This window comes from Haliotis asinina, chromosome 4 (genome assembly GCF_037392515.1).
Source record: "Haliotis asinina isolate JCU_RB_2024 chromosome 4, JCU_Hal_asi_v2, whole genome shotgun sequence".
NCBI lineage: Eukaryota > Metazoa > Mollusca > Gastropoda > Lepetellida > Haliotidae > Haliotis > Haliotis asinina.
Window position 1 is genome coordinate 52,464,823 of NC_090283.1, and position 19,738 is coordinate 52,484,560.

A 19,738-nucleotide genomic window follows, 5' to 3' on the forward strand; every position below is an offset into this window, starting at 1 on the left:
CTTGATAATCGTGGCATGTCGCTGCAGGTACTGTCGAACTGTGAATGTTTCGGTGCTCTTCATATAGGGATGACACCTAAGGATGCAGCTGCATTGTTATTTTCCTGATATATGCAAAAAACCTTGCCCCGTCATTACTTTAGTAATTGCATTTTGATGACATGTCTTTTTTATCAAATACTGAATCTGAAACCAATTTTCTTGACCATTGGCTACGAACCAGGTCTAGCTAACATACACAAAGTGAAATAAATAATTTAAATTAAGACGAAATATATTTTAGTGGGGTAACGTTTCTTTTGCAGTTCAGTATATATGATTGGAAAAATCAAAATGAACGCATTTCGGGGTGTGTGGAGCAGCACACAGACCAGCGACATGGCAGGAAAGAATGAAAATCACACGGGAGATGATACAAGAAACAAATGAATGCGATCTGTAAGTTCCTAAACCTCTACTAAATGATACCATTTGTACCGATTTATACACTTCCTGACACCAGGCTTTGAAACACCCTGAGTGATTTCACTGACATAATATGCTGCATATTATCACGCCACAGCATAACTGTAATAACTTTCCTTTTATCTCAAGTTAATCATTACCCACCACCGTGACTTGTCATTATCTAATTAGAACAAATGCCGCCTTTAAGAATAAATGTTGGACATAACTTTCAGTAGTATAAGTAATGCAACCATTACTGATACTACAACCATTACTTATACTACTCTTTCAGAATGCACAAATTGTACTTTTCCCTCAGACACTCCAACAGCGCCCGATGAACCTAGCTACTATTACCTGGAAAGAAAACAGACGTTTGCTGCAGTCTTAACTCCCATATTGACATCACTTGTGGTGTTCAGAAACAAAGAAAGAGGCCTGAAACCTTGTCCACTGTGTTGAAGGGAAAGAGAGGAGCTGCTACACTACAAGACTTTACTGGACAATGAACGAATGGCTTCAGCATGCACCAGAACCAAACAAAACTGACGTCCTTGCGAATCCACCCCCACCTAACTATCATCCATCCTGCTCATTGTGAATATGAGTGATGATAGGATGTCTAAAAGTTATTCATTACCCATCCGAGAACCTATCTTACGGGACTGTCTGGGCGATGTACGTTCATTTCGCTGAAGGAGAAAAGGTATAAACTCTGTCGTGGAACAGTTTATCATTTCTACTGAATGGCGATTTACCAGTTTTAAGTTTGATATCGCTTCCCTTATACCGATGTCTGAAATAGAGGTGTCTAAAATATGCATATCTAAATCATTATCGTAGTCAGGCAAAGCGTCCATACAATCACACCATGTATCATTATCTAAAACTGGTTCATTCGAGAAAACATTCTCGAAATGAGTGAGGATAAATAGGAAAGTGAAATGTTTCTAGGGCATCGGCTCGTCACTTTTATTTGTGTGCGCTACATGTTTTTTCATTAAAAAAAAGACGTCTCAATCATCCATTTGTCCACTATACGAATGAGATTCTGGAAGAACGAGTGCGAGGGAATCTGCAACTCACTGACACGTGTTAAACTTCCCAAGCTGTATTTCGGCGAGAGAAAAAAACACCCAAAAACGTGTTCCTCCCTGGTCACTTTTTTCTATCAAAAGCCCTTCCGCCCTCGTCATTATTGAAAAAACACTATGCCAGTGAGTTTTGCGTGTTTTATGGGAATATCAGTGTCATAGTTTCAGTAGCAAGCTTTATAGTCACATTTTGGAAAAGGGTTTCCTATTATGGTCTGTTCGTCTACGCCGAAAAGTCCTCAAGGGTTTGGGGCGTCTCTCCTAGCAGATTCACAACCCTTACTTAATTGTATTTATGTTAGATATGTAAACCTTTGCATGGCGTACGATCAGTTTAGGTTGAAATTAACGTTTTCCCCCACAACATTCAGAGGCTAGAGAATAATAAGCAGGCCTTCAATTTCAGTAGTGGTGAGGCAATTTCAGGCGTCAGAAAGCATGCAAAAGATGAGAAAGTTCATTGTGCATAAAGTACGTCTACTAATCACGGTACATAACAGATTGCTCGCGGAGTGTTTTGCTACATGCCTATTTTGGGTCACATGCATACCTTTTCTGATACCTTTTATGTTATGCATTTTTTATGACTTTTTTACCTGCAGGAGATACTTACCTCGTCATGGTTATTCCTCTTTGGTTTTGCAGGTATGTTTAACAATCGTGGCGTTTTGAGCTAAAAAACACAATTTTAATGTTTAGCTGAGGCCGACGTACTTCTATGCCCGCTTTAACCAACGAGCTGGAAAAACTTTCCTGGCGTCAAGGCTGACTTAACAATGATAACCCTGTTGTCGAGATGAGGACTTAAGGTAATAGTCACAGTGTAGATATTCCCACGAGGTAAAGGACGAAACATTACTTGTGGCTGTGATCACCTAACAGGACTTTCGGGCACCGGCCTGGATTCTTTTTCCAGGTAATATTCATTTGCTGCTGTTATGTTTTAAGGCAATGTATTGCCATTCACTTTCATGCACCTTAGTACTGTGGCTGATAATGTCGAGATTTTCGTGTGAAATTTTAACCCAATCCTAGAGCAGACCATCGGATTTCCATGGATAGTACTTAACCAAGTTGCAGTATCTTGTACGAAATTTGTCTGCGGACATTTGTCTGCCAACATTGGCCGGGTGTTTGCTGAACAGTCCAACCTTATCTCTTATATATTTATTCACACCTTGGCTATTGCTTTTGAACATCAGATCAGAAAACAAACTCTGCCCTCATTATAAGTTTAAATTGAAGTCGTTGCCATAGAAGCCAGCTGTATTCCATGGTCAGTGTGACACATGTGTCTTACGGTAAGATGTCCCGGGTTGGCTAAAATGTATATTTTGGTTTTAACGGGGAGAGCTAATTAGGGGAGTACCGCTAAAGCTAAACATATTGTGAAGCACAATCCGTTTCGGCAGTAGAGAGAATTCTTTACAAAACAATTATAATCTTCGCTTCTGTAGAACAAACTTTACACTTTAAATTCGATCTGCGCAATTGGGAACCGAGGACATGTGTCAACGAGGGTGACCGTCGCCTCTTACGACAAGCATAGGCGTCTTTTAAGGCGAGCATGGGTTGGCGATGGTCTATCCTACCCCGGGACTCTCAAAGAATATAAAGTATTAACAACTGTACATAAATATAAACCATACCCTGCAGTACGATATTGGAAACAACGTCATCGGTGTCATCGCCTACACACATATTGTCTTAAACTCGAGGGTAGACAGACAGAAATGTGATTTACCATGGATAATGACAGTTTAATATCGAGTTCCATAAAATGAATGATGAAAAATGACGTGAAAATATGAAAATAACTTCATGTAGATTTTTATATGTGCCCAGATTAAAGAGCGTCCACTTTAATCCTGTTTTCTTTGTAATTTGTCAGAGCCTCCGAGTGAGGCGCGCCATGTTCATTCAGCCATCACATTGCGTCCGTTTGTTCACTAAGCAATGGGTGGACACGCAATGGGATGAGATTTCTGATAACACTCGCTAGCAGCTCAGGCTGTAGTGCACATTGATTCATTGGAAAATAATGTAAGGGCTTGGAGGATACGCCTTGAGTCTTGAGGTTAGCGCAATGCAAGTATACACAGAATTGCTATGTTTAGTATTTACTGTCGGACTTGGAAAGAAACACCAACAATATTTGTTGCCTTCATATCTACAATGTATGTACTGAAAGTTTGAAATATCTGTTAAACTACGTTCGGCACAAGAGTTACTACAACAATGTCTTAGATCAAAAACTACTTATTTGAAACAGACTATGTTTTTTGCAAATTAGTGTGCAATGATGTTGTATTTACAAAGGACACCTTTTGAATGCCAATTTTGAAATTAAATTTACGTTCATTCTAAACTATAGCTGCCTTAAAGAATAAGAAACCCAACTTTAATATTGAAACTATTAAAGATGTAGCTATGATGGTGTTTTTTACTATCACTATAAAACAAACGGGTAGGAGGGGTCGTCTCAAAAGCAAAAGCCAGGACGGGTGTCGCAGACCGTGAGAGGGTGGTGGTGTCGGACTAGGGGAAAATGATATGAGGGGAATTAAACTGAGGAAGTGAGTGAGTTAAAATTTAACGTCACAGCGGCAATATCTCAACCATATCGTGATGAAAACAATTTATATCAGAAAAATAAAATCATTTTGAAGAATAAAACCTGTCACGATGGACAGGAAAATACTACGATATCACAGATATGGGTCTAAAATTAGCATGGAAAAGTAAAACATTCTAGTAATTAAAGCAGATAATAAAATATAAAACACGGGCTATAGATCGCCAACGACTGAAGGTAGATCACCATACTAGGGACCATGGGGACTTCCAATACCTTTGCTACCTGCATCGACCTAAGTTGAATTTACACCATCCTTTCAACCGCTGGAGAGTATACGAAATGCTAGCCAAACTTAAAATGATATGAATACTACGATTGAATACCGGGTAGACTTAAATTTACATCGAATGTTTTGGGACTGACGTACCCGAGGAAGACAACTGCATGTCATACTAATTTACAAACTAAATCAAGCCCTTCTTTGAGAGGCATTTACAAGTTGGGGCAGAAAGGAAAGATGGCAATATATGGATGAAAAACTTCTTTCTTGTTATGAGAGCGACGTGTCAGTGAAGCTAGTGATGAACATCATAAGGATAGGGGAGCATATATAAGTTAGAGGAAATGCTTGTACAGTACAAGAGGGAATTAGGAAGCCAGACATAATAACAGCACATGATAAAAGCATCCCACGAAGCTTGCAAAATACACAAAGGAAGCCTGTGGTATACATGAGTGAGTGAGTGAGTTTAGTTTTACGCCGCACCCAGCAGTATTCCAGCTATATGGCAGCGGTCTGTAAATAATCGAGTCTGAACCAGACAATCCAGTGATCAACAACATGAGCATCGATCTGCGCAGTTAGGAACTGATGACGTGTCAACCAAGTCAGCGAGCCTGACCACCCGATCCCATTAGTCGCCTCTTACGACAAGCATAGTCGCCTTTTAAGGCAAGCCTGGGTTGCTGAAGGCCTATTCTATCCCAGTACCTTCACGGGTCTGTGGTGTACATAATCGGCCTGTGTGTGAGCATAGATATAGATACAGATATAGATGTAGATATATAGATTTATGGAAAAGTTACTGTTCAATTCTTTAACAAAAATGCGTAAAAGATAGTAATTCGTACAAATATAATTCTTGTTTATGGAAAGCATTTTGTGTATTTTGTATCATGCAAATGCAGTGCATCCATACACTGCTTCTTGCTTATAATATACGTATAAATTGATTAACGTCTTATTGCATAACAGCAAACTCGCTGGTGCACTTTCAGCTTCACATAGGGATTTCAGCGTTCTGTTATCAATTTGCTTTCTTAACACAGCCTTTTGAGATGTGCTGAGTAAACAATACTAAACACACTTCTAACCAGTATCAAGAGTTTTCGGTGTTTTTTTTTGTTTTTTTTTAAATCGATGATCGAAAATTTACAGTTCACATCTATAATTATCGTCCCTGGTATTAAAACAATACCATTAAATACATTTTAAATGGTATTTACAGTCCCAAAACACTGAAAGTACTGTAACATTAAAACCTTCCACTGGTCCCTGGTATTGTGATCTCACTTTAGTTGTTGATGATCTTCAAGCCCGTTTTTATTTTGTATTGTCAATTACATTTTGTCAAATTTCACAGTTCCATGCTAGTTTTACTTCCCTTTCTGTGACATTTTAGTTATTGTACTGCACTTCGTTGGCAGTGCTTTACAATTTAATTGTGTCTATTATGAATTTATAACTTTCGAGTCATGATATGGCTGAAATATTGCCAATGTGGCTATACATTTTCACCCAATCACTCCTTACGGAGAACAACTAAAGAATTACACTTGGTGCATAGATAACAAGGGATCTTTTATACTTTATCGGGAAGGAAGGTTTAAAGGTTGAGGTAAAGTCGTGGGCCATGGTATGTGCGTGCTCGTGTGATGGAAGAGTGATATACATCCATCCATTCGTCCATCCATCCATGTATACATTCATACATCGGATAGGCATTATACTTAGTGTATAAAGAAATAGATAACAGGAGATAATTTACACACACACACACACACACAAGATATGGGATAAGGGAGTGATAAATTTGTGAACCAAAACTATCTTTGTTCAAATGCACCTTTTGTATTTCAGTTTTACAAGCTGTCTCAATGATTTGCAATTACAAAGGATGTTTCTTTATGTGCCTGGTGACATCTTTGGCTGCTGTAGCTTTCTATTTGACGATAACTCAGTCACTGGGTGTGTTTGTGGTGGAAAATTTGTTGTCAACAACACCTGAAGTAAAGCAAGTATCCCTCTTTGAAGCCTCTCAAAAATATCCCCTCGTTCTTCATAGCCAGAGTGCAAACGTAATGTCAGCAGGTTCGTCAAACGGAACATTGAAACATGTTGAAGCTAACGTGAAAGAGCTATCCCTCTTGGAAGTCTCTCAAGAGCATCCCCTTGTGCTTCGTAGGGAGAGTGTGAACATAACGTCAGCAGGTTCACCGAAGGATACATTAAAACGGATTGTGTGGATGAACGTTCCACCGTGGTTGGAGACTGCAAAATCTTTCGATCACTGCAGCGTTCGTTCGTGTGAAATAAGTACGAACGAGGAACTCATATCATCTGCTGATGCTGTGATTGTTCACGGTGTGGATTTGCCTGCTTCAAAATACCCAAACGACAACATGAACCAGGTGTGGATTATGTATGGATGGGAATCACCTGTTCACTATCATTCAAACACGATTTTCCGTTCCGACTGGAATGGACGTTTTAATTGGACACTGACGTACCGCTTGGATTCGGATATACCCTTTCCTTATAACAGGATCTTGTACACAGGAGGCACTGTGAATATAAGTGATGTCTTAAGACGAAAAAGCCGATCAATAGCTTGGTTTGTTAGTAACTGTGATACACCGTCAAAGAGGGAATTGTATGTTAAAGAACTGCGGAAACATATTGATGTCGACATTTATGGCGCCTGCAGATATAACCAGAACTTTGATTGCCCGAAAGAAAGGTCCTTTGGGTGTCTTAGTATGTTAAACACGACATATAGGTTTTATCTTTCGTTTGAAAACTCCCTCTGTAAAGACTACATCACAGAAAAGTTATTCAACACGTTCATGACTTCAGCTATTCCCATCGTTCGTGGAGGCGCTGACTATGCACGTCTTCTACCAGAAGGAACCTTCATCAACACGGCGTCATTTGACAGTCCAAAGAGTTTGGCGAACTATATCAAATATTTGGAGAGCAATGAGGCAGCTATGGGAGATATTCTGAAAACTAGACACAAGTATAAATACATTGATTCAGGAAGTACGGAGTTTGATTGGAAGTGTCAGTTATGTGCCAAGTTACATGGAAATATTGCGAGAAAACATTACACAGATATCGCAAAGTGGCTTAAGACTGGAAAATGTCAACACTGGCCCAAGGATCTGGCGTGATGACTGCTACTTTAATAAACATATCACTAGACATCACAACAACAGTGGTTGTACTCACTCAGTTCATGGATTATTATCGAAATGTCAGAATATTATTGTATTTGTGATGTTTCATCCATACAGACTACCTTACGGATAGTGTTTTTTACTGATCACAAAACATGTTCTTTGTCTGTCACTCGTAGATCGACCTTCACTGGTTGGCATTATATAGCCTGTTTTAGCTTGTATTGTCATCTATAGATAAACTCCTGTTGGCAGATCTAATTACTAGTTTTTTCGAATCTGTGATAATCTAGTACTTTTACTGTCCTTCGTTGACAGGCTTTTACAATTTATCAATAACTATTATGAATAAACTTACTTGTTCTCGTCATGATATTGCTGAAATGTCACTCACTCTCGTAATTGTTCGTAATGTCTTATCAATTACCAGATAACAGCTCTGTTTTCACTGCAGAATCAAACGCCATATCAATTGTCGTAAAATATATTCAAAATCACCCTAAATACAAACAATAATCTGTTCTGATTCTTTCGTGCCTTCGGGCTATTAAAACCTTTTTTTGAAAACATCCACCTTTAACTCAGGTTGTTGAATTATAAAAAGATCTTGCTACTGGCCAATGTGACATCGTCCTGTGTTGGTTACCCAGCCTTGTTGGGATTTCTGGTAACACAATGGCTGATCTGATTCCATACGCTGATTGTAAAGCAACCATTAGATCTTGTATTCTTGATCTGATGCGAAAGATGTGGGGCACCCAAATGGATATCAATACATTTCATGCAATAAAACCCTACAGTGGTAATATTTCCTTCAATCGCCAGTGTCTGAAGGGATGGTCCAGCTAGGACAAAGCTACATATTTAAGTCCCTGTGGCCGTAGTATGGTAATCTCCCTTCAGTTGTTGGCGATCTGTAGCCCGTTTTTGCAGTGTGTCCCCTTCTAAAGTTAAAGTATTTTAGATTTAATTAATTTCATTACTAGTTTTAAATGTATATCTGTGACAGACTGGATGGTTTTACAGTCCTTTTGTCGGCAGATATTTTAAATACATAATTCAAAATTGTTCTCATCGCTACATAGCTGTCATATTGTCGATGCGATGTAAAATCTTAACTCACCCACTCACTCACTCATATAAGTGTTCTTCCTCCCAGCACTTACAAACTACTGTGGAAACTGTCTAAACCGGCACTCATTGGGACTGAAGAAATAATCCGGTTAAGACAAAGTGCTGGATTGTAGAGCTGATGGTAAATGTACAAGCCATGGATGGAGCTGAGATTTTATGCCAGTGTTGGACAGATACCGGTTTTGACAGCTTCCACTGTGCAGTGTTGCAGATAGACTCTTTCCTAGTCAACGTTGGATGCTAACTCTTCCAGCCTTATCATTTGATGTTGGCTTGGTTGTTGTTTGTCGCCGCACACATCAATATTCCGGGTATATATACAATATGAAAACAGACTATAGATCGTCCACAATTGAAAGTAGATCACCATACTAGAATCCATGGGGACTTTTAGTCCTTTTGCTACCTGCATCGACTCTAGCTGGCTTTACACCATCCCTCCAGCTGATGTTTAAGCCAATATTAAAGTAACAAATATACAACGTTTTAAAGTATGGTAGAGATAAAATGACATTGATTTGCAGGGACGTACGTACCCTCTCAACCCCCTTTAATTGTACAGCCATTAACAATCTAAGATACTAATCTAAACTACCAATCATGAAAATACATCTATCTACAGAACATTTTAATCATAATTCATCAGTGAAATAAGGATATTTTTAAAAACCAATAATTAAATTTGAAATATGTGTCCCTTATGATGGAGAATTCAACACAGTCAAGCAGGATTTGCATTTGAATGAAATATACTCTTTAAAAAAGTAGGGGATCTATATTCAATTTTTTTTTATTTACGATTAAAAATATTAAAGGAGATTTATCGGAGTCAATCAGTGTTGAGATAATATTATCGATTGTTTTGAGAGTGCATCACCATTTGCCCGGCTTTACAACCATAGTTATTTGGAACGTAGTCGCTGTAATAAGATGATTGGTGTATGGCATGTAATTTGCATGTATACGATTTTCGTTTTAAAACAAACGACTGGAAACAAACACTAACAAATGTGTGAAGCAAGATGAGTGTCAAAATTAATGTTTTAAGTGATTTTTCGACCTTCTTGAAAACAAACCCCGTCAAAATCAAGAATGGGACCTACTGGGTATGGGGCTACTGCGTTGTGCACAGGTTTTGTGTTTAGGGGTGGCAATAGAGGGAAATGGTGATGCTTTCATAAGATGTCTGTCCTTGAAACGTTTGTTACACTTCCTATCCAGATTGAAAGTTCACTATCCCCTACTTTTTTGAAGAGTGTATAATTAGCAATCCACAAATGAACTGTTTCGCTCATAATGAAAGTTTTTTGTATATTTTTGTGTGTAACGATTCTGTCACGTTATATTCACAAACTGGTTTTCACTTTGTGCATCTTGTTCAGGACTGCATGATTTAGAATATTCAATAAAAGACTCAGGTTGTATTTGGGATAACCAGTCAATATCTAACGGGATACTGGTATTTATCGTATGATACTTGTCATCAAAACCTTAAACTTCTGATTTACCTGCATAACTCCTAACGATTGTTTCCTGACTGAAATGCTCGGTATGCAACCGCAAAGCACCTCCTTCTGAAATATGTGAGTGAGTGAGTGAGTGAGTGAGTGAGTGAGTGTAGACACATCGGTAGTATTTCAGCCAAACAAGTGCTAACCAAATACAATGAATATTCACCATAAAAACGATTTTACTATCACAAATCACACGCTCGTGATAACCTCTTATGTTTATTTAAACTTCAAGATCTTTCTGAACTTCAGAAGTATTGAAGTGAGTGAGTTAAAAGTAAAGGATAACATGGGCATTTTTTGAGGCATATCATGACTGAAACAAGTCTCTGTAAATAGCACATTCTGTGAGCATATACTCGTTACATTCAGCCCAGAATGGTGTTGGCGCATTTCTCTTGGGCATATACGTAAGAATTCCACATGAGGGCATAATTTTCTGTACACTGTTACATGAAGTGAACCTGTTTCAGGAATGAACTTACCCTCAGTTTCCTTTCCTAATATATCTGTTTTTCAAGTGAAAATTTAGCTGTTCGAGATCTATAGGCCGTATTTGGTACTATATTGTCTTCTTTAACTAAGATGTTTTAGTTTACACGCTAGGTTTGTATTCATATCTGTTATCTATTGGAATTTTTATTGTCTACCGTCAACATGTTTTGCTCTTCAGAATGTGTTCATCTACAGGAATGTGTTCAACGTTATTATATATATTGCTTTCGTCACGATTTGGCTGGTCGACTGATAGTTGAGAATCTTTGGATTTGTATCCGTTGTGATGAAAGAATCATTTTCAAGCATGCCATGCCATGCTTGGCTGTACTGACTTTTCCATCACTTTGGATAAGTCTTTCAAAACCATACAGGATCTTTCAGTAAATCATCGAAGTTTCCAAAGAAACAGTTTTGTTAAATGGTTAAATATTTTAAGATTTTAAGTTTAAATTAGTAACTTAGATTGGTTGTGGCTGTATTCTCAAAGGGGATTAATGTATTGTAAAAATATTATCATCCTGAATGCAAAACATTCCAAGTAAATGTTAAAAGTGTACCATGTTTTTAATCGTAGTTTTTTATCAGTGAAAACTATGGCTACACCTCAGTAAAAATGCCATGACTGAAGGGATGGTTTGAATCCAGCTAGGGTATGGTTAAACTGTTGTAAATTTCATTACAATTAATAAAATATGTATCCGTGATAGTCTAGTTGTTTTAGTGTCCTTTGACGGGTTTTTAGACTTTGCTATAATTATTTTTAACATAAAACTTGATATCGTAACTATATTGCTGAAATACTACCGATTGACTATCAATTTTAACTTTCTCACTCTCGACATGGCTGAGATATTGCCGATGTGACGTTAAATATTAACTCACTCGCTGAAAGAAAAAGGGAGCGTTACTGTATTTGACCACTTCAATTTGTTTCCAGGCGGTGGGGTATTTGTTAAAGTGTGTGCTTATCACACACCCAAGGCACGAGTTCGATTCTCAACACGGTTACATTGTGTGAAGTCCATTTCTTATGCCTCTACCGTGGTATTGCTGGGATAAGTCACGTCAAAACTCTCTTGCTCAATTTACTTCCATCGCCTTTTTACCCGTATAGGTCCCGGGGTAGAATAGACCTCCGGCAACCCATGCTTGCCATGAAAGGCGACTACGCTTGTCGTAAGTGGCGACTAATGGGATCGGGTGAGTGAGTTAAGTTTTACGCCGCACTTAGCAATATACCAGCTATATGGCGGCGGTCTGTAAATAATCGAGTCTGGACCAGACAATCCAGTGATCAACAACATGAGCATTGTTCTGCGCAATTGGGAACCAATGACATGTGTCAACCCAGTCAGCGAGGGTGACCACCCGATCCCGTTAGTCGCCTCTTACGACAAACGTAGTCGCCTTTTACGGCAAGCCTGGGTTGCTGAAAGCCTATTCTACCCCGGAACCTTCACGGGTCAGTGAAAATACAGACATCAACCCAAACGCGAAGCAGACCATCGTATTTCCATGAATAGTACTTCACCAAGCTGGCATATCTTGTGCGAGATTTGTCTACGGATATTCGTCTGCCAACAGTGACCTGACCAATCAACTGGTGCTTGGTGACCAGTCGAGGCGTGTCTGTTATATGTTTATTTACATCTAGGCTACTGCTTTTCAACATCAGAAAACGAGATCTTCTCTCATTATTAGGTGAAGATGAAGTCGTTGCCATAGAAACACATGTGTCGCACGGGGGCGAGGTGGGGGAGCTGGCTAAAGCGCCAGGCTAGTGATCAAGCGAGGTTGAGGTGTCGGGATCGAGCCCACCTCTGACCTGGTGTACAATCCCTGGAGTCAACTTTGTGTGCAGACTCTTTCAGTGTTGTCACAACCCCTAGTGTGCAGTACACAATCATGTGCACTTAGTAGAACCCACAAATCCATTGGTATATGACCAGATGGTGGCCACACGAATACGTGCATACACCTAGTTGCGGGTACAGCAACGTGCAGTAAAAGTGGACAAAGTTCTGTAACTATGCTGTAAATTGGATATCTCGTCAGGACGAGAGAGCCACAATACACTCGGTGCCCCTAGGAATAGCAAGAGTTGTATACTCCCCAGGGTGTTGAGATTGATAATACGATGTGACGCTGAAACGGGCATCCAATGATCGAGGGAAACAAATACCAGCGCCTTGGGGAAGCAATAGTCGCATGGATGTGTGCGCTAGATTAATATCTTGTAGCAATGATAACAAACAAGTGACATCGTTAAGAATTCCCTTGGTTCACTAAGCAATGGGATGCCATTACTGACCCTCACAAGCAGGTCAGGCTGTGGTGCACACTGATTCACTAGAAATAATGTAAGGGCTTGGAGGATACGCCTTGAGCCTGGAGGTTAGGACAATATGTGCAAACACGTCATGTATATATTTATTATGTTTTACACATTAATGATCATCTGCTCAGGGACGTCGCCCATCTACACGCAGCCCAGACAGCGAATGGAACTTCTCCCAGGAAACGCCGCCTAGTCGAACCCACATTTTCGGAGAATATGTAGACTTCTCAACACTGCAGCCTTCTGCATTACCTAGGGTGTCAGAAGGGCTGTGCTCACGGTGGAGAACCCGGGCACTCTCGTAATCAAGGGCACCTAGAATAACGGGAGCCTGACCACAGTGTACTTCAGATGGAAGCGAAACATTTCAAAGGCGAGGTCCGCATATTTAGAAGGCTTTTCCTGAATCTTGCCAGTCACGTTGCTATTATTATTGTCAATATCTCTTGGCCATTTAACCATAAATATTGAAGGTGATTTAGCCAGGTTTATCGACAACAATGAAATAGCTGATGTACTGGTGTACACAGCGTATATCTGGGACAATTCTTGGTTATTAATCATGGGAAAATGCTTATATGTATCCATTCATTTAGTTGATAAGAACACTGGGACCTCGGTGGCCAGTCCATGACGTTGATTCCAGCGGTACGGGACGAGGTCAGGGGTGGCTTAAGGGGCCCTCTCTCGAACTAAAAAATGGATAATAGGTACAGTTCTACGTTCGAGGGCCCCTCTTCGCCACCCCTGACCTCGTCCCGTACCGTCCCGTGTGAGGGGGTCCCCCTGCATAAAAGGCTATGCTAGAACACGAACGTAAAAAAAAGGTTGACGGTTGGTGACCTGTGACCTTTGACCTCTGACCCGGGTCACGTGACCCGGTTGCTAGGCGACACCATGGCAACCAGTGACGTCATCACATGACGTCATGGAAAATCCGACGTCAACACTCGGCCATTTTGAACGCTATCGTCGGGGAGTCAAGACGTGTCTGTTGGGTCTCGCCGTGATCGGACTATTCGCTTTGGCAGCCGAATTAGGCGTACAATTGGACAGTACACTGTGTACGAACTGTGCTAAAGACATTGTGTTACCAAATATTCGTTGGAGGAAGGAACCGTTGTCATGGAACCGCACGATCAGCAAGTAGACTCAGGTAAGGAGCAAGTAGCATTCAATACATGGTCTATGGTGATACAAACATTAGTCCCATACGACAAGTACCAAGGTAGCGATTTACGACGAAAGGTTGACGAAATGATCAAGGCCGTGAGTGTCGAGCATATCGTGATCGATCACCCGGCAGAAACGAGACAATGTGGTGAAAGTTCGAGTTCGAGTTCAGGTTCAAAACAAAAGCCGTGGGATGGGGTCCACCATTTGCACGTGGGGTTAAAGACCAAATTTCAATATCACATGACAAAAAATTATGCTTATAATAAGCTCGCTGCCTACTGCAAACAGAACTTCGCGCCTCACAGGCAGCCGAATGTTCAAAAGATGAGACACCCGGCTGGGTGGCTCCGTTACGTCTCACAACCACCGCGAAAAGTACAGGTGGAAACACCGTACTGGCAAAGAATGAGACAAGACGCGAACGCGTTCGAGAATCGCGAAACGGAAGACGAAGTAGAAACAACCGCGAAAGAAAGCAAAAACGCAACAAATTTGCAGTTCCTCATTAAGCTAATACAGCAGCACAACATCAAGCAACAAGGGGAAATATTGACAATTTATAACCAAAACAAGTTGTCCAAAAAACAAAGTGCCCAGTTGTTTGCCATAATAGCTTGTGCAAATTACAACACGCTAATCAATAAAGCCATGGCGCTAGAGTGCCAGCGAACTCAGACTCTGAGTTTTGATGACCTCATGGAGGAATATGAAGCGAATCCGTCGAAGGATACGCGCAAATACGAGTCGGTGGAAACCAGCACTCAAATATTTAAGAAAATTGCATTGCACAATGGGTGGAATTCGGACGAGTTCTTGGAAAATCTATCGGCAGTGTTAAACAAAAAAACCACCAAAAAAAACACATTTGTACTCATCGGACAACCGAATAGCGGAAAGAGCCTGCTAGTCAGAAGCCTCATACCCATCACCCGCTTTTACGCGGAGGTAAAGATGGGTACTTCCTACAATTTTGTTTGGCAAGATTGTGTGGATAAGAACGTAATTGTCATAGAGGAACCATGCATCTCGGACGACGCCCTCATGGAAGAGTGCAAGCTCATCCTTGAGGGCGCCGACACGATGGTGCATAAGAAGAATCAAGGGGACATGCTACTTAAGCGAACCCCAGTCCTCATAACCACCAACAGCTCAATCACCAAGTACTTTCCCCAAGCGCGTACCGCCATAGACGCGAGGTGCTACACGTACAAGACTAAGCAGGCTCCGTTTCTGAAACACGTTTCGAAACAGTTAAATCCTTCAATGTGGAAGGTACTGTTCGAACAACTTGAACAGAAAAAACGACAGGAATTGACGGTCATTTTAGATGACAGTTTTGACGAGCAGTTGAAAACAATACAAACTCAATATACGATTGATCAGCGTTTTGAAAGAAATTTCGTGTCAACATGGCGGTATGCAGCCAAGCGTTATCATGCTGGAACTGTAGACATGAGCCATGAGGCGAAATGAAAGGAGTGAGTTCTGGTGTGAGCACATGGTCGCGGTAAGCAGCAGCTGTGAGGTTACCACGGATGACCAGAAGTCGGGAACGTGTTCCCACAGAAAGCACCCCACACCATGCCACTTCCGCCCCCGAAGCTATCGACTTCGTGTACAAAACATTGGGCATACCATTCACGACATCTTCTCCAGACTCTATGCCTGCCGTCCGAGAATCTGAGGGTAAACCTGGATTCATTGCTAAAGACGACACGATTCTAGTCTCTCTGGGTCCATCGGAGGTGACGTTGGGCCCACAGCAGACGTTGACGGTATGAAACGGCGTCAATATTGGCACACGATATGGACGTCGAGAATGAATATTGGCAGCCGGCAACCGATTTTGAATGGTCTGTGAGGACAGTCGACCTCTAAACATCTCAGCCCTGGTTCGGGTAGCCGACAGAAATCTGTCACGTGGGTGACATAGGACGATGTGACGGTCTTCTGCTTGTGACGTCAAACGTGGACAACCCGACCTTGGGCGATCAGAAGTGGTGCCAGTTCGTTGTAGACGACCTCGCAAGTCATACACAGTACGACGGCTGCGTGAAGATCCTCTTGCGACGTCAATAACTGATCTTTTCTTCAGAGAAAATTTTTCAATATTTTTAAAAATTACATCTTGTTTTTGACTTAACTATGTATGTATGTATGTACGTATGTATGTGTATGTGTATGTGTATGTGTATGTATGTATGTATGTATGTATGTATGTATGTGTGTATGTGTATGTATGTATGTGTATACACATACACATACATACATACATACATACATACACATACACACATACATACATACATATATATATACATACATACATACATACATACACATACACACATACATACATACATACATACATACATACATACATACATACAGACAAACAGACGTACAGAGATACATACATACATACGCACACAGAGATATATACACACACGGCGTAAAACTCAACTCACTCACTTAAATGCGCCCTTTTTGTCACTCACTTAAATACGCTCTTTTTGTCACTCACTTAAATGCGCCCTTTTTGTCACTCACTTAAATGCGCCCTTTTTGTTTCAGTTACGGTCGCAATGAATTCCACTTGCAAAGGATGTTTCTTTATATGCATTGGGACAACTTTGGCTGCTCGAGCTGTCTATCAGACATGGTTTCAATTATTGGCTGTGTATAGAGAGCAAGGTTTCATGTCAACACCTAATGTGAATCAAGTATTCCACTTGGAAGTCTCTAAAAAATTGCTTCATAGAAAAACGTCTTTGTTATCAGGAAGGATGTCTTAAAGGTGGAGGGATATTGTAATAATTTCGTGGTTTTCTTGACACAAATATAACCATTCATCCATCATATACACACGCACGTATACACGTATAGACACGCACGCACACAACGTATGTGCGTGAGGGAGGAGATGGGTGATACATTCACTAAAAGTATTAATCTAACATACAATATTTTGGTTAAATGCAGCTGTCTTGTTTCAGCTTAAATGACAATGAATTTCAGTTATAAACAAGGCTTCATTACATACCTGGGAAAATAGTGTTGTATATCAGTCATCCGTCCATATATACATGCATACATTGAACATTGTACCCTCGCATGGTATGTGTGTCTTTGAGGGATGGGAAAATGATACATTTGTGAACCAAACGTATCCGGGGTAGAATAGTTCTCCAGCAACCCATACTTGCCACAGAAGGCGACTAAGCTTGTCAAAAGAGGCGACTAACGAGATCGGATGGTCTGGCTCGCTTACTTGTTTGGCACATGGCATCGGTTCCCGGTTGCGAAGATCGATGTTCATGCTGTTGATCACTCGATTGTCTGATCCAGATAATTTACAGACCACCTCCATATAACGTGAATGGTGCTGAGTGCGGCGTAAACCTCAAAGGTATCTAACATACATGTACAACATCTAGTTCAAATGGGCTTTTTTGTTTCAGCTTTATAAACAATGGATTGCAGTTACAGAGGATGTTTCGTTGTGTGCGTGGTGACATCTCTAGCTGCTGTTGCTTTGTATATGATAATGAATCAATCACTGAATGTGTTTGTAGTGGGGGGTTTCATGTTACCAACACCTAACGTGAAACATCTATCCCTCTTAGAAGTCACTCAAAAGAAGTCCCACGTGCTTCATAGACAGAGTGTGGACATTACGCCAGCAGGATCACCACACGGAACAATAAAACGTTTTGAAGCTAACGTGAAACAGGTATCTCTCTTAGAAATCTCTCAAAAGCATCCCCTCGTGCTTCATAGAAAGAGTGTGAAAATTACATCAGCATGTTTACAAAATGGAACTTTAAAGCATATTGTGTGGATGAACTACCCACGTGTGGACAAACCTCCAACATCCTTCGACCACTGTAATGTTCGTTCGTGTAAAATGAGTATAAACGAGACACTGATTTCCTCAGCTGATGCTGTGGTTGTCTATAGTGTGAATTTGCCTGCTTCAAAACACCCAAATAACAATATGAACCAGGTGTGGATTATGAGTGGATGGGAATCCCCTGTTCACTATCATTCAAACACGATTTTCCGTTCTGACTGGAATGGACGTTTCAACTGGACATTGACGTACCGCCTGGATTCGGACATACCCTTTCCTTATAATAGGATCTTGTATACAGGAGGCACCGTGAATATAAGTGATGTTCTAAGACGAAAAAGCCGATCAATAGCTTGGTTTGTTAGTAACTGTGATACACCGTCAAAGAGGGAAGTGTATGTTAAAGAACTGCAGAAATATATTGGTGTCGACATTTATGGCGCCTGCAGAAATAGCAAGAGTTTTGATTGCCCGAAAGAAAGGTTCGTCCATTGTCTTGGTTTGTTAAACACGACGTACAGGTTTTATCTTTCGTTTGAAAACTCCCTCTGTAAAGACTACATCACAGAAAAGTTCTACAACACGTTCATGACTTCAGCTATTCCCATCGTTCGTGGTGGCGCTGACTATGCACGTCTTCTGCCGGAAGGAACCTTCATCAACACGGCATCATTTGACAGTCCCAAGAGTTTGGCGAAGTATATCAAATATTTGGAGAGAAATGAGACAGCCATGGGGTATTTCCTTGCGAAAAAGCACAAATATGAATATATTGATACATACCGAACGGAGTTTGATTGGAAGTGTCAGTTATGTGCCAAGTTACATGGAAATATTGCGAGAAAATATTACGCAGATATGAAACAATGGCTTAACACAGGAACATGCCTAGAACAGCCCAAAGATCTGCCGTTATGATTGGTTTTGTGCCGGCCCTTGAAGGTCCCAAGGCAGAATAGGCTTTCAGCAACCCATACTTGCCATAAAACTAGACTGTGCTTGTCGTAAGAAGCGGGTGGCGTGATCGGATGGTCAGGCTCGCTGACTGGGTTGACACATGTCATCGGTTCCCAGTTGCGAAGATCGATGCCCATGCTGTTGATCACTGGATTGTCTGGTCCAGGATCGATTATTTACAGACCACCACCATATGACTGGAATATGGCCGAGTGCGGCGTAAAACTAAACTCACTCACTCACTCACTCAATTCAGCATACTGCCAAAAAACACTACTACTAATGGGTGAAACCACATAACCTAGGTTAAAGATGCGAGTTCAAATCCACACTGTTGTGTAACCCATCAAATCTAGAAGTCAATAAATTTTAGATTTTAATTAACAAAATCACATCATTGCAACACGTGACGATAGATATTAACTTACTCACCCCTGCACAATATTTCGTCTATCTGGCCTGAACAGTGCAGTGTTGCATATTGACTGTTCCAAAGTCGATGTGTGATGTTGACGCTCCAAGGCATATCACTTACTTTAAATTTCGTTCAGCCGCTGTTCAAGGCCGAACTTCAACTTCAACTTCAACTTCTTTTATTCTCATAAAAAAACACCATTGGTGGTACAAGAGCAAAGAATATACAATATTAACAATATAAATATAAACATACGTCATGATGATGAGTCATTTACG

General features: G+C 40.6%; 2 protein-coding genes across 2 annotated transcripts; both read left to right on the forward strand.

Moving 5' to 3' along the window:
• The first annotated feature begins 2,374 nt into the window (after nucleotides 1-2,374).
• Nucleotides 2,375-8,326, forward strand: LOC137282571 (glycoprotein 3-alpha-L-fucosyltransferase A-like). Its single transcript, XM_067814344.1, has 2 exons — nucleotides 2,375-2,457; nucleotides 6,260-8,326. Exon 2 carries the CDS (start codon nucleotides 6,277-6,279, stop codon nucleotides 7,570-7,572), a length of 1,296 nt encoding a protein of 431 aa, XP_067670445.1. The 5' UTR covers nucleotides 2,375-2,457; nucleotides 6,260-6,276; the 3' UTR covers nucleotides 7,573-8,326.
• A 9,321-nt stretch (nucleotides 8,327-17,647) lies between these two features.
• Nucleotides 17,648-19,029, forward strand: LOC137282572 (glycoprotein 3-alpha-L-fucosyltransferase A-like). The gene has a single exon (XM_067814345.1). The coding sequence runs from the start codon at nucleotides 17,708-17,710 to the stop codon at nucleotides 19,004-19,006; it is 1,299 nt and encodes a 432-aa protein (XP_067670446.1). The 5' UTR covers nucleotides 17,648-17,707; the 3' UTR covers nucleotides 19,007-19,029.
• Nucleotides 19,030-19,738: the final 709 nt, after the last annotated feature.

Bases quoted from the DNA above. Each gene is read 5' to 3' on its own strand.
- LOC137282572 (XM_067814345.1), top strand. From the start codon at position 17,708: ATGGATTGCAGTTACAGAGGATGTTTCGTTGTGTGCGTGGTGACATCT.
- LOC137282571 (XM_067814344.1), top strand. From the start codon at position 6,277: ATGATTTGCAATTACAAAGGATGTTTCTTTATGTGCCTGGTGACATCT.